Genomic DNA, 13,772 nt, shown 5'->3' with positions numbered 1-13,772 from the left:
ACTGCCTACTCAATAGCATGATCATCAAGTGGCTGCAAATCAGGCTGAACATTGGCATCATGAGGAGGCTGTGAACTGCTAGAAGCATTGGGATTTGTACCCTACAAAATCTCATCTAAATTTGTGTTTGATTGAAAGAGGGGAACCAAGGAATGAAGTACATCACAGGCTTCTACTAATGGCTGTTTTTTACAGCCCAGCCATTGTAAAGCTGCATTCTTAGCAAAAATCACGTCCCTACTAACAATAACCTTGCTTGTACTAGGCTAATATAACCTGTATCCTTTGCTATGGGAGTTGTAGCCAATGAAAATGCATTTGACTGCCTTATCTTCTAGCTTATGCCTCAGCTGGGAGGGAACATGTGCATATGCCAAGGTCCCAAACACACCTGCATGTGTGAAATCAAAGGCTTTCAGCGTGTCCATTCTTCATAAGGAGTGATGGTCTTCAATGCCCACATGGGTGCTCGATTGAGCACACAGTTTGCACACATTATTGCATCCAATCAAAACGTATTGAGCAAAGACTTTCCATTAAGCATGCATCTGGCCATTTCCTTCAATGTCTTTCTTCCACTTGGCAACTCCATTCTTGATGTGGAGTGTATGGCACTGTGCACTGACGTATTATGCCACAGCTTGCTAAGAAATCTAAAAATTCACAGGATATATCCTCATTCCCCCTGCAAAGGAGTGAGAGCTTGTTTCCACTCTCGTTTTCAGCCATGGCAAGAAAGTTCTTGAAACAAGAGAAGACATGGAGGACCTCGTTGAATGTGAGCTAGCGGATGACACTATTATTTTCTTGGAGGCCTCCTCTCAGACTCTCACTTCTTTTAGGACAGCCTTGGATTTGCTTTGTATTGTAGCAAGTGCTCACATTAATTGGAACAAGTCCAATGGATTTTGGATCAGTGACGATAACACTCTGGACTGGGGGGCTGATTTAGGCTTCACTTGGACTCAGAGGGGTGTGTCAATCAAATATCTAGGGTGCTAGGTTAGTATGGGTATCTCCTCTTCGCAGTAGTTTGTGCCGGTATTGGACAGCATTAGGAGAAAACTCCTCTTTGTGAAGTTCAGCTAGTTGCACCTTGCATCCAGGGTGGTGGTTGTTAACCAGGTTTTGTTGGCCGCCACGGCTTGGTATGTTTGGTCTTGGTGGTGCAGCTCCAGGGATTGCATCACTCAGCTCATAAGGCCTCTAAGGAATTTTTCATGGAGTGGGCTAGATGGCACAACAGACACTATTGCCAAGGTGGCGTGGGAGACCTTGATCCTTTTCATGGAGTGGGCTAGATGGCACAACAGATACTATTGCCAAGGTGGCATGGGAGACCAGGATTCCATGCAGGAGGGGGGTCTCAACATCATAGACCCAGATTTACAGTGTAAGGCCTGGCTTTGCAAGTTTGTGGTTAGAGGTTTCATGCCTGGGGATGAGTCATGGATTTTTTTAAAAAATCATTGCATTCAGATGTGCAGCCCCTCAGGTGGAGACTAGATGGACAGCATCATATGGTTTTTCTTTTTCCAAAAAGATTACTTCACTAAGTATGAATGAAAACAACAAGAGCACCATGCACGAGAAAAAAACCCAGCTAAAAAAGAGCTAACAAAAATCCAAGGTGGAGGCTGAAAATGCCACCTCAACCCTGAAGAAGACTCAGAGAAGAAATGAAATCCTCTCCAAGCTCTGAAAAAAGTCTCTCTCCTGATACTAGATGAATTTTCACTTCAGCCTGCCTCAGATCTCCTTTCTCCCCGTAGCCCGCTTATGGTTGCTATTCTGAAAGCTTGGGCCAGCTTCAGAAACACCCTTCGGAGAGTGTTACATCAGCCATAATCACGGTAGGATCATGACATGGTTATGGCAAGGCAGGGAACTAGAGGGCTTGACAACACTTGCTTTTGGTGTGGCTACGAAGGCTTGGGTCTAGGCTTATACCTAAGCTTAAGCATTAATGAGGGGTGCAAGGGGAGCAGGCCTCCACTAGGAGAGCTACAATCTTTAGGAAATGGAGAGGCTTCCCTTTCACAAGGTTGTGGTGGCATTTTTAGCCCCAGCCTTGGATTTTTCCTATTTCATTTTGAGGGGGTTTTTTTTTTACCGTTTACTTCATGCTTTGCATGCTGTTTTTTCGCTTTGAGCTTGCTCTCGCAGGCTTTGTTCATACTTAATGTAAGTCTTTTACATGGCTAAAAAAAAAAGACTCAGAGAGTCTATTCAATGTCATGGACACAACTTGCAAATCTAGTACAATCTCATTAACATTGATGAGATGCTCTCTAAATTCCTTGAGATAGGCATTCATGTTGTCCCCTTTGTTCATCTTCACACTATCCAGGTACCTGCACAAATAGGCAACCCTGGCCTCATTCCAAATTTGATATAGATTGGTCCAAGTGTGCCATGTAGCCTTGGCTGTCTTGCAAGGCTGAAGGTGAGGTATAAGAACCCTCTCTTCAATGGCACCTGTTAGGCTTCTAATGTGGTGTTGCAATTTACAGAAACTTTTGCATCACATAGGAGAATGAATCCTCTGCTCCTGGAGGATGGCATATTGTTATGCTAGAACTCACCTCTTTTCATATTCATTACAATCACCTCATAGAATATAATCTGAATTATTGAATTTTTGGGTTGATAGACCAAGTTCCTTTATTCATCAGGAATGGTATGAGGGATACTCTTTACCAGTTTGAATTATTTGATATTGCATGTGCGCATGTGTATCACTAGGTGTTTTCATGGTAGATGTGTGCTCGTGTGTGTAGGACAACCAAGTGCTGTTTTTCAGAGCTTACATTAACGATTTACATAAGCTTGATCATCAACTCTTTACTTAATCAAACGTGAATTACCTTATTAAAAAGAAGATCTTTATCAATGAGCTGCCTTGTCAATGTGTTTTCACTCTTTCTTTTTCTTTGTTGTTTGAGGACGTGTATCTATTCATGGGTGAGTTGTTTTCCTCTTACACTTTTCAACGCAAATTTCATGCTGGAAGGTTGCAGCCTCTAGGCAGATGCAAAAGCCACCAATAGGTTTTGCTTTGGTTAGACCACCAGGTCATCATGCTGTACCATCAGGACCCATGGGATTTTGTGTCTTTGGAAATGTTGCAATTGCTGCTCGGCATGCACAGCGGAAGCATGGACTGAAAAGAGTTTTCATAATTGATTTTGATGTACATCATGGGAATGGCACGAATGATGCATTTTATGAAGATCCAGACATCTACTTCTTATCTACTCATCAGGTATGCAATGTTTTGATAAATTGTATGTAATTTGCATAATTGGTAACAATTTGGTTAAATTTTATGTAACTTGATTTTTTTTTTCATGAAAAAGACTTCTATTAAGTATGAAAGAAACTTGTGCGAGCGAGGTCAAAGCGAAAATACATAATGCTAGGCATGAGGAGAAAAGAACGGCTCAGAATGAGCTGGAAAGAAACCAAAGTTGAGGCTGAAAATTTCACCTCAATCTTGCTGTAGTCTCTAAAAAAAAGGGGGAACCCCTCCATTCCCTAAGGAATATATCCCTCTTGGCAGAGGCTGCCCGAGAGGACCCGTGCATTCTTGTCCAACTGGCTATAAGTGTGTGAACTGTATCAGCCCATATATTGGCCACAGGCTGTGCGAAGGGTGGATCTATGATCCATCTAAGACCTCTGTGCATTTGGCCCTCCAAATCTTCCAAGTAGTAATACTGGCCAGAATCTCCCAAGCAGTATCTATATCAGGATGTATTGGTCTGTAGTGGGAGATAGGAACATCCTCCAGTGAGCAAGGCTCGACCACGTGTTGTCGAATCGAGATGGCACAAGAAGCATCCTGCCACTCATAGAAGATTTGAGGACCTGACAAAGAGAGCCAAGCCATTGATCCCCAAGTCATGAACAAATGTGAAGGAGCAAAAGTACAAAAGATCCCGGAAGCTCCCACCCATATGACTCTCGCATGTCTGCAGTCCCATAAGCAATGATGAAGTGACTCCTCAGCAGACGAGCACCTAGGACAAGTGGAGTCTGCCCCAAACCTTGACCTCGACCTGTTCACTACAATCCTTCCATGAATAGAAAGCCAAAAAAATAAAGTGATCTTTCTATTCCTGTAGGATCTCCAGAGCCTCCTCCAAAAGACTCCTTGCATATCAGCTGAAACCTGATAGCTCTCCCAATAAGGGGCTCTGGAAGGTCTCCAACCTCTATAGTTGAGATGAGATTAGCGAAGCCATTAGAAATACAATCCCGTACATAATGATAATGATTTTCAATGTGTTTCATGCGAGCATGAAAGACGGGATTGTTGGCTATGGCAATGCAACACTGGCTGTCATAGAAGATAGAGTTTTCTTCACCATCCTGTGCATGATGCAAGTCATGTAAAAGCTTCCTTAACCACATTAACTTTGTAGTGGCTGAATTCGCAGCTTTGTACTGTGCTTCACTGGAGGAAAGAGAGACTCGCTCTTGCTTCTTACTGAGCCATGAGATACAAGCTGAACCCAATGAGAAGCAATAGCCAGTAGTGGACCGTCTGTCGTCAATGTCCCCTAACCAATGTGAGTTGGTGAAACCACTCAGCTCTAGATCACAATCTGAAGCATAATGGAAGCCAAGAGAGAGAGTGCCATGGACATATCTGAGAACCCTCTTTGCTGCATTCCAATGTGTGATCGTGGGACCATGCATGAACTGGCTCAAAAGCCCTGTGGCGTAGGCAATATCAAGCCATGTGGAGCATAGATATATCAAACTGCCAACCAACTGCCTGTACAAAGTGCCATCAAACTTTTCAGCAGGATCATGCTTACTCAGCTTGAGTCCCTTTTCCAATGGAGTAGTCACAGGCTTATAGTTCTCCATCTTAAATTTCTGCAACAACCCCTTCGAATACTTTGTCTGCGACATAGAAATCCCATCATGGGTCTGCCAAAATTCAATGCCAAGACAATAATGCAATAGGCCCAAATCTGTCATGTCAAAGTTGTGACATAAAGTGGACTGCACTGCTGTAATTTGCTCATTGCACAGTTTGATGGCCGTCATTGTCATGCTTTGTTATTGGTTCCATTCTAGTAGTCACTCACCTTTCCTCCATGGGGGGGTGTTAGGAAATGGAGTCAAGATGAGTCAATTTGGTGTGTTCTAGTGTGAGTTCTAGTCTAGTGCGTCCTATGGATGCCACATGTCACATTGGGAGTTATCCCATATACTTTGGTGTTCATATGTGTGTGCGCTCTATATAAGAGCTATACTTGTCTAATGTCAAATCAATCAAGTATCAAGACTACAAGCTCTTTGGTCTACATGTGAATACTTCCATTTTGTTCATTGCTCTTGCTATTTCATTTCCATTCCATTATGTCTCTCTTTGAGTATTATTATCTCTCTTTAGCCTACCCTCTCTGTCTCCCTCTCCACCATGCACCTTTAAGAAGGACCTCGTGGATTGTGAGTTTGCAGATGACACTGCTATTTTCTTGGAGGCCTCTCCTTAGACTCTCACTTCCTTCAGGACAGCCTTGGATCTATTTGCAGATTACATTGCTATTTTCTTGGAGGCCTCTTCTTAGACTCTCACTTCCTTCAGGACAGCCTTGGATCTGTTTTGTATTGCAGTTGGACAATCATGAATCTGTTTTGTATTGCAGCAGGTGCTCACATTTGGTTGAATTTGTGCAACCATGGTACTTTAGGTACTGTAAGGTACACCTGAGACGTTTCCAGGGTACTTTCAGCCATATCTTTGAGGGGGGATTTATAAGAGATTACAAAGATATGGTGTTGTAGGCATAAAGTCAACCCTATGGTTGACCAGTAGTACTTGGCTTCTATATATACCAAGTACTTGTATTGTTTCATTTGAACATTTCTATTGGAGCTTTCTTGTGTGTGCACTCTTGCTCACTTGTATTCACAACCTGTCTCCACTTTGTTCCTACACTCGGTCACCATTCATGTGGGCATTAGTGGGTGTCTTGGTAGAGGAAAAGAGACAGCTCGTTTTTTGCTTAAAAACAATTATTTTTTGCTATTTTGGGGGCGTTTTTGTGAAGGAAGTGGTTGCTTACTGTTATGGAGATGTTTCTACTATTGCTTGCCCTAATAACGACCTCATTTGGAGCCAGTTTTTAAAGAAACAAAGTACTTGAAGAGAGTTACTGCTACATCGACCATTGGCAGCATTATGCGTGCCATTGCTGCTCATTGCCTCTTCTCCACATGAGCTGGGCTATCCTCATTTTGCCCACAAATGCTGCTCCATCTCCCACATGATGACATCTCTATCCTCCGTCTCTTCTACCTTCAATTTCAGCCCTCAATTTCATCTCTTTTCCCACTCCTAAAGTGCTGAAGACTGAAGTTGCCATTTCTTGAGATACACAATGAGTTCTTTCTCTTCAAACTCATTGCTCGTGGAGAAGTTCAAGGGGGAAGGATTCCCTAATTGGCAAACGAAGGTTCGATTGCTCCTCATGAAAGAAAATGTATGGGATGCTATTAAGGATGACGTTCCCACAACGGATCCTCAACAACTCAAGACATGGAAGCAACAACTCAAAAGCTATTGCCATCATCGGACTTTGCCTCGATGATACTTTGATTCATCGCATCGACTTCAAATCAACGGCCAAGGCGATATGGGCGAGTCTCGAGAATCTTTTTGGTAACAAAATCACAAACTCCAAGGTTTTCTTGAAGTTGCAGTTTTATACATTGAAAATGGATGATAGTGATACCTTGAGTGCACATTTAGCAAAAATGCAATCTCTTGTGCAACAACTTTCCAGCTTGACGTGTTCACCGGACGACGAGGACAAACGGCTATCCTCATGAAGAGTATGGAAGGAGTCACTCGTTTTGAGCATGCTCTTGAAATACTTAGGCTTGCCACGACTACCGTTGATGATATGGTGACTTTTCTCCTGGAAAAAGATTGCTGGAACAAAGAATCTCTGATCTCTTCTTCAGATACTACAGAGGCTCTTGCCTCCACCAGCAGATGGAAACCTAGGCCTACACCAGCAGAACATGGAAAGACAAAGCCATTCAAGCCTCTCAAGTGCACCTTTTGTAACAAGCTTGGTCATATGGAGGACAGATGCTACTAGAAGCTTGGCAAATAGCAAACTAAGGACCATGCTAGTTGGGTTGTAGCGGCTACGAGTGACAATCAAGATGACGACCCTGAGACACAAGTTCATGCTCTTACTGCTGAAATCCGACATCTCTCTTCCCTCCAGAGGATGATGGAGATGATGATCCATATATTTTCTAAGCATGTTCTATTTGGGTACTTTGCTCTGGGATGTTTCCCAAAAATAAATGCAATAAATTATATGTGTTGAGTCGATAAGGTTCTCAACCTTGGATAGTCCTCCTAAAATGATGTATTCATTTGTTTATTTTCTTGTGTGTGACTCCATGTCCCTCATGAGTCCCTAGAACCAAGAGGGGGATGTATTGTGGGAGCCATGTATTGGATTTGATAGGTCTATTTACCAGACTTGGCATGTGAGTTCCAAGATGTTGATGCATTGGTCTCCTAGACTTCTGAGTTGGTCATGCATCCATGCATGATGAGCCTTTGGGCCATGCTAGGTAAGCCTCTGAGTCTATACCATGCTCACTAGTCTTTGAGCCATTGCTAGTGAGTATGATGTCATCCACATATAGTACCAACATGACCATATCTGAGTTTTGCTGCAAAACATACATATTTAGCTCTATATGAGTGTTTACGAAGCCCTGTGACATTAAAAACTGATGTATCTTCTGATACCATGCACGAGGTGCTTCCTTCAGCCCATATAGATCCTTCCTGAGCTTGCATACCTTGTGCTCTTATCCCTTCACCTCAAAACCTTGGGGCTGATGTACATAGACCTTCTCTTTAAGATCTTCATTGAGGAAAGCAGTCTTGACATCCATTTGGTACACTGACCAATCATAAAACGCAGCAAGACAGATGACAGAACAAATGGTGGTCATCTTGGCCACTGGAGCAAAAGTCTTCTCATAATCTATCCCCTCCTTTTGTGCATACCCCTTGGCAACCAAACGGGCTTTGTATTTCTCAACTGTGCCATCTGAATGGTATTTCACCTTATAAATCCATTTCGTGCCAACCACATTTTTCCCAATGGACGCATCAACCAAGTCCCATGTGGTATTCTTTTCAATGGATTTAATCTCAGCTTCCATAGCTTTTTGCCATGCCGGATTATGCTGAGCATCCTTCAAGCTCTGAGGCTCATTTTCAGCTTTCATCATTGAGGTCATCAAAGCAAAATTGACCTTTTTCTGATTTTTCTGAGTGCTGGCCCTGGTATTCCCCAAAGTAGGCTGATCCTTAGCATCTTAAATGGCCAACCTTGCCCAACGTGGAATAAATTTCTCTGTTGTACCACTCGGGGCTGCATCAACATCTTTAGTGGCCTCACGACGTTGATAATGTTTCCAAACATGAGGCCGTCTATTCTCAATAATTGGCTGCAAATCTGAAACATTTGAGGGAGAGCCATCCTCAACGTGTGGCAAGCCATCTAAACTATGAGAAGTAGAAGGTGAAGCATCAAGAGACTCCATCTCATCATCCTCAAACTGGATGATGTCTAAAGGGGTGTCATCAAATGGTAGCAAGTCTGCACTAGCGGGCTGCATGCACTCATTCTCAGCAAAGAGAACATCTCTGCTGATTATTACCTTCTTGGTAACGAGATTATAAAGCCTAAATCCCTTGCTTTCAGTGCTATACCCCATGAAAATGGATTTGACACTCTTGTCATCAAGCTTTGTCCGACGTGCATCTGGAACCAAAGCATATGCTACTGAGCCAAAAACTTTGAAATGACTAACCTTTGGCTTAAAGCCTTACAAAGCCTCAAATGGAGTCGCATTAACCAAAGCTTTGGTAGGGCGGCATCTGTTCTGAATGTAAGTGGTTGTCACAACTGCTTCTCCCTAAAAAGCCTTTGAGACTCTCTTGAATTTCAGCATGCATCTCGTCATCTCCATGAGAGTACGATTCTTCATCTCAGAGAGTGGATTATGCTGTGGTGTGTAAGGGCATGTCAAGTGATGTTTAATCCCATGCTGCTTCAAAAATCCCTGGAATGCACGTGACATGTACTCTCCCCCTCTATGTGAGTTGAGTGTTCCAATTCTAGAATTGGTTTGGTTCTCAGCCATAGCTTTGGACTCCTGAAACCAATAGAACACCTCAGATTTTTCTTTCATGAGAAAAAGCCATTTGAACCTGGAGAAGTCATCTATAAAGGTCACAAAGTAAATTGCTCCTCTATGCGTGGGAATAGGCATGGGGCCACATACATCACTGTGCACTATCTGCAACACTGTGGTTGCCTTGACCCAATTCTTGCCTTGTTTATTGAATGGCAAGCGATGCAATTTGCCAAGTGCACACCCCTCACACAATTCATTTGTTGGTTGCTGCAATTTTGGCATTCCCTGAGTCATATTATTGTTGTACAACTAATGAGAAATTGAGCGCACAGTACAAAGTTCTATAGACAGGGATGGAAGCCTTGTCTTGGGCAGGTTTCGCCCAATTCCCAGCCACAAGCTGATTTTTGAAGAAGAACCTATTGCCGACCGAAGTTCCAGAGGACGTCACACCCCTCGGGAAAAAAAAACACTCTTGTTTTTTCCCTTGTAGATCCTATATTACAGAAGATACAAGCCAATCTGTGTGGGTTCCCTTTATGCCAAGCTGTTCTAGGATCCCTTTTTAGTACATTTAGATTAAAGATGTCAAGCATTTATCAGCTATTGGCTGTCCAAGAGTACTACGAGTATTTGGGGTATTCGGGATATTCTTCAGTCCACCACTAAAACAGGTACCTTTGATAAGTAGCTGCATAAATGTGCTCACCCTTTGTCTAATGGGTTCTAAGAATATTCATGTATCCACATTGCCTATAACAATCTCCTAGCTGGAGTGAAACCTTCCCTTCGGCCCTGATACATCTAGAAAGGATATGACTTGCATCTAAATGACACTACGCTAATGCCCAAGCCCTAGACACACCTATCATAATTGTTGTGCTTAGGGCAGCTAGGACAGCTGATCATAATGAGCCTGAATGCTATTCTTGAGATAATTGAAAATATTAACAAAAGAAGAGAGCATGTTGTCATTCATCCATGACACTTACAAAATCAAATTTGTTGGATTCAAGAGCTTACAACCTACAGAAGTGACTAATCCACCAGAATGAATGCAAAGCAACCTCACACAAAATGATACATGAAATAACGCAGAAATCTTCTGAGATCACTCTCTCCCTCTCAATTTCAATATACCAATAGAAATATTGATTGAAAGACTCTTTAATATTCAAGAACTCAAAAAGTCTGTAACTCAAAAAGTGACTCAGACACCTGACTTTGATGCACCACTACTGTGGACTGTTGCCATTACAAGAGACTTCATGGACTTAAGACCCCAGCTGGTGACTTAGACATGACGACCTACAAACTAGAAGGGTAGGAAGGCCTTGTGCCCTCGACTCAGCTACACTAACTGACTCTCATGAGAAGAGTCTTTAAGGAGAGAGAATTTGAACAGTCGCAGCACGCATGTGATTCCAGGCACCACCTCAAAGTCACACCACCGCTCACAATTGGTCACACCATGCACCACAAGCTTCTAGCCAATGCATGGCTTCCTTCCACGTATCAACCGATGACCATTTCTAAGGACCAATAGGAAAGAACCTCCTCAAGGTCCTGAAGAACCTTATTGGGGATGAGCCCCCCATGAGGGTCACACTCCAACAATCCTCTGAACTGAATGGGGGAAAACATGAGAATGGCCACAGCACAAAACTACCAAAAAACTCAAATAGGAATAAATGAGCCACAAATGCTAAAGATAAACATGCCCCCATGAGCCATTATCTTAAAATAAGCATCATCTTAGAAGGCCCAATCGTCATGTTCACCTTCTCTCATTGATATCTTGCTTCAATGAAGCCTTGGATTGCTTCATCTTCACTTATAATCCTTGGAGGATTTTTCATTTGTCAGCAGCTGTCTTCGTGACATCCAGATGATGAAAATATATCTCTCCCAGTGCACGACCCATCATGCCTATTGCCTTCTCCTTCTTGTTTTCCCATGAAGCTATCTTTTCGACGTCGTGTTGGTTCTTGGGCTTCTTTTTAGTTTTAAAAACAATCCTCTAAAGACCTTTGCATATAAAGGCGTGTTACTAGCTGCCAAGACAGAAAAATTCAGCCATTAAATTTAGTGACATAGCCCTCCACACCTTTGTTCTTCTTTCTGTTAGAATTATAGATATAATTCAGCAGTGACCAATGTAATATAATAAGCTAGTTAGGGGCACTTTTCCCTCTTTAAGAGGTTTTTCCCCCTAACCGCAGTTAGTTCACTAACTATGGTTAGTGACTACTAAGGTTTTGTCACTAGGACAAAACCTTATCTTTTCCTTCAGTGTGTTGTACTCTCACTCTATTCTATTGCAACTAAGCTTTCAGCTTCCAAGCTTCCAGCTCTCACACTCTCTCTTGCTTTCTCTCACTCACTCTATACTCACATTTGGTATCAGAGCGGGTTCAAGAGCTTCGGGCTCCCTGCTCCCTTCAAGTTCCAGCCCTTTACTTCACGTTTCAGCCTGCTCCAACTCGTCCGTACAGTTCGTACGACTGTATGGAATTCTGACGTACTGCCTCTGTACATTCTCCGTACTGCCTCCGTACAACTCCCGTAAAGACTCTGTACAGGTTCTGTGCAGCGCCGTACATCGTCCGTACAATTTTCGTGCAAGCACCATACAACGTACGTATAGTCTCTGTACAACACCGTATAGACTGCCGTACCTGTATCGCTTCTCTCCATACAGACTCGCCGTACAACTGTCGTACAGCAATCATACAAGTCGCCGTACCTGCGCTGCAACGTCCCTACAGATTCGCCGTACAATTGGATTCCGTACCTGCGCTGACAGTTCCATACATGCTGTACAGTCCGTACGTACTGTACCGTACAGTCCGTACTGTACCGTACCATCTGTACCTTTCATAGATTTGCGTGCATTTCTGTATTTTCAGATCTGTATTTGCAGATTTACACAGGTTGCCTTCAGCCACAGGTGTTCTTTGGCAGGCACATCTTGCAGAAAACCATAGTTTGGTTCAGTTGTTTGGGAGTACATTTGGGGCATTTTGTATATTGCAGACATTGCAATCATTGTGCAGTTTTGGAGCTACATCTGGAGCAAAATTGCAGATTTTGTTTAAAATTTGGGGCTTCTACAGACAGATCTGCAGATCTAGTCTGAAATTTGGGGCTTTTGTTCAAAAATTGCAGATTTGGGGCTTTTAGTAATTTTGCCCCTTTCTGGTTGCAATTTCAACCCACAAATTGGGGCTTTTGTGTTGGGAGAGCATTTTTTGGAGTATTCAGTTCATACTGCCTTTCTTGGAGTGTTTGAAGCACTTTTGGCAGATTTTGGAGAGTTTTTGATGCTTGGACAGATTTCTGACAGTGCAAGTACAGAAATCTAAGTTGCATTTACAGCCCGTGCTTAGCTGTGTTTTTTGGGCATTCCCTTCCCAGAAAGGGAATTCAGCTTTGTATCTGCTTCAATCTTTTTCTCAGAAATGGCCCATGAAAATCAGAATGAGTTCCCGTTTGGTGGTCTTTCACAAGAAGACAAGTTGGATGGTACCAACTACTCCCTCTGGAGTTTCATGGAACGTAATATTCTGATTTCTCAAAATCTATGGGATTATGTCAATGGGGATGAGATCCGACCAGCAGATATTGCACCTGCTATCCCTCCTCAGCAAGGAGGTGGAAGAGGTCGTGCACAGGGTGCAGCTGCAGGATAAGTTGTTGGTGCAGCTACAGTCAATACTCCAGAGCAGAAGAGATGGGATTCACGGGATGCCTTAGCTTTGTCATGCATCTCTCTTTCAGTGAAAAGATATATCATTCCACATATCCGGTCGTGTAAGACCTCCAGGGCAGCGTGGGATATCTTGGAAAGCATGTATGCAGCACGGAATGATGCCAGGGTATCTTTCTTAAAAAGAGAGTTGAGCAATACACATATGGAGGAGGGTGACTCCATGTCAGTCCACCTCACAAAGCTACAGGATCTCAGAGAGCAATTGTTAAACATAGATGAAATTATTCCTGATTCAGAGATGATTACAACCACTCTGAATTCTCTTCCTGAGTCTTATCTCAGATTTCACACTTCGCTGAACTTATCATTGAGGGGGGGTGCAAATCCCCTCACTTTTCATGAGTTGATAGGACTTCTGCTTCAGGAAGAGCAGACTAGGAAAAATTTGGCTTCACGTGCAGGTGAACAAGCCATGCTCTCAAAATTTAAATAAAAAACAAAGGGACAGGCAAAGACATCAGCAAATCAGCCTTCTAGTGGGTCAGGACAGCCTTCACAAAAGGCTAAAAATGATGCAAGCCCAAAAAGAAGGGTTTTTGTCATTACTGCAAAAAGCCAGGTCATCACATAGCAGAATGCAGGAAAAGGCTTGCAAAAGAAAAGGAAAACAGCTCAGGTATGGCTGTTTCAGATTCAGCCCCTCATGCATCTGACAGTGGGGATGCTGCATCCAACTTTGTTGGTCAGGATTATGCCTTTTTATCTTGCATTTCAGATTCTAGGTTGGCTGTTCCAGATGCTCGGGATAGTACAGCCTCTTGCAGTGATGATACATATGCATTTTTGACTTGCAGCTTTG

General features: G+C 42.9%; 1 protein-coding gene across 2 annotated transcripts in view; it reads left to right on the top strand.

Annotated features, from left to right (window-relative positions):
- HDA14 (histone deacetylase 14) overlaps positions 1 to 13,772 on the top strand; it is a 145,568-nt gene that overhangs the window by 117,610 nt on the left and 14,186 nt on the right. For both annotated transcript variants that reach the window (XM_087388448.1, XM_087388447.1), the window contains exon 7: positions 3,014 to 3,265. In XM_087388448.1, coding sequence (XP_087244574.1) covers positions 3,014 to 3,265 — 252 coding nt within the window. The remainder of the gene's footprint in view (positions 1 to 3,013; positions 3,266 to 13,772) is intronic.

The sequence above is a fragment of the Dipteris shenzhenensis genome, chromosome 17 (assembly GCF_047967505.1).
Source record: "Dipteris shenzhenensis isolate YYH24624 ecotype China chromosome 17, Dip_SZ_1.0, whole genome shotgun sequence".
In the NCBI taxonomy this organism is placed as follows: Eukaryota; Viridiplantae; Streptophyta; class Polypodiopsida; order Gleicheniales; family Dipteridaceae; genus Dipteris; species Dipteris shenzhenensis.
The sequence above is the reverse complement of the archived record's forward strand: the minus strand, read 5'-3'. Positions and strand labels throughout refer to the sequence as shown.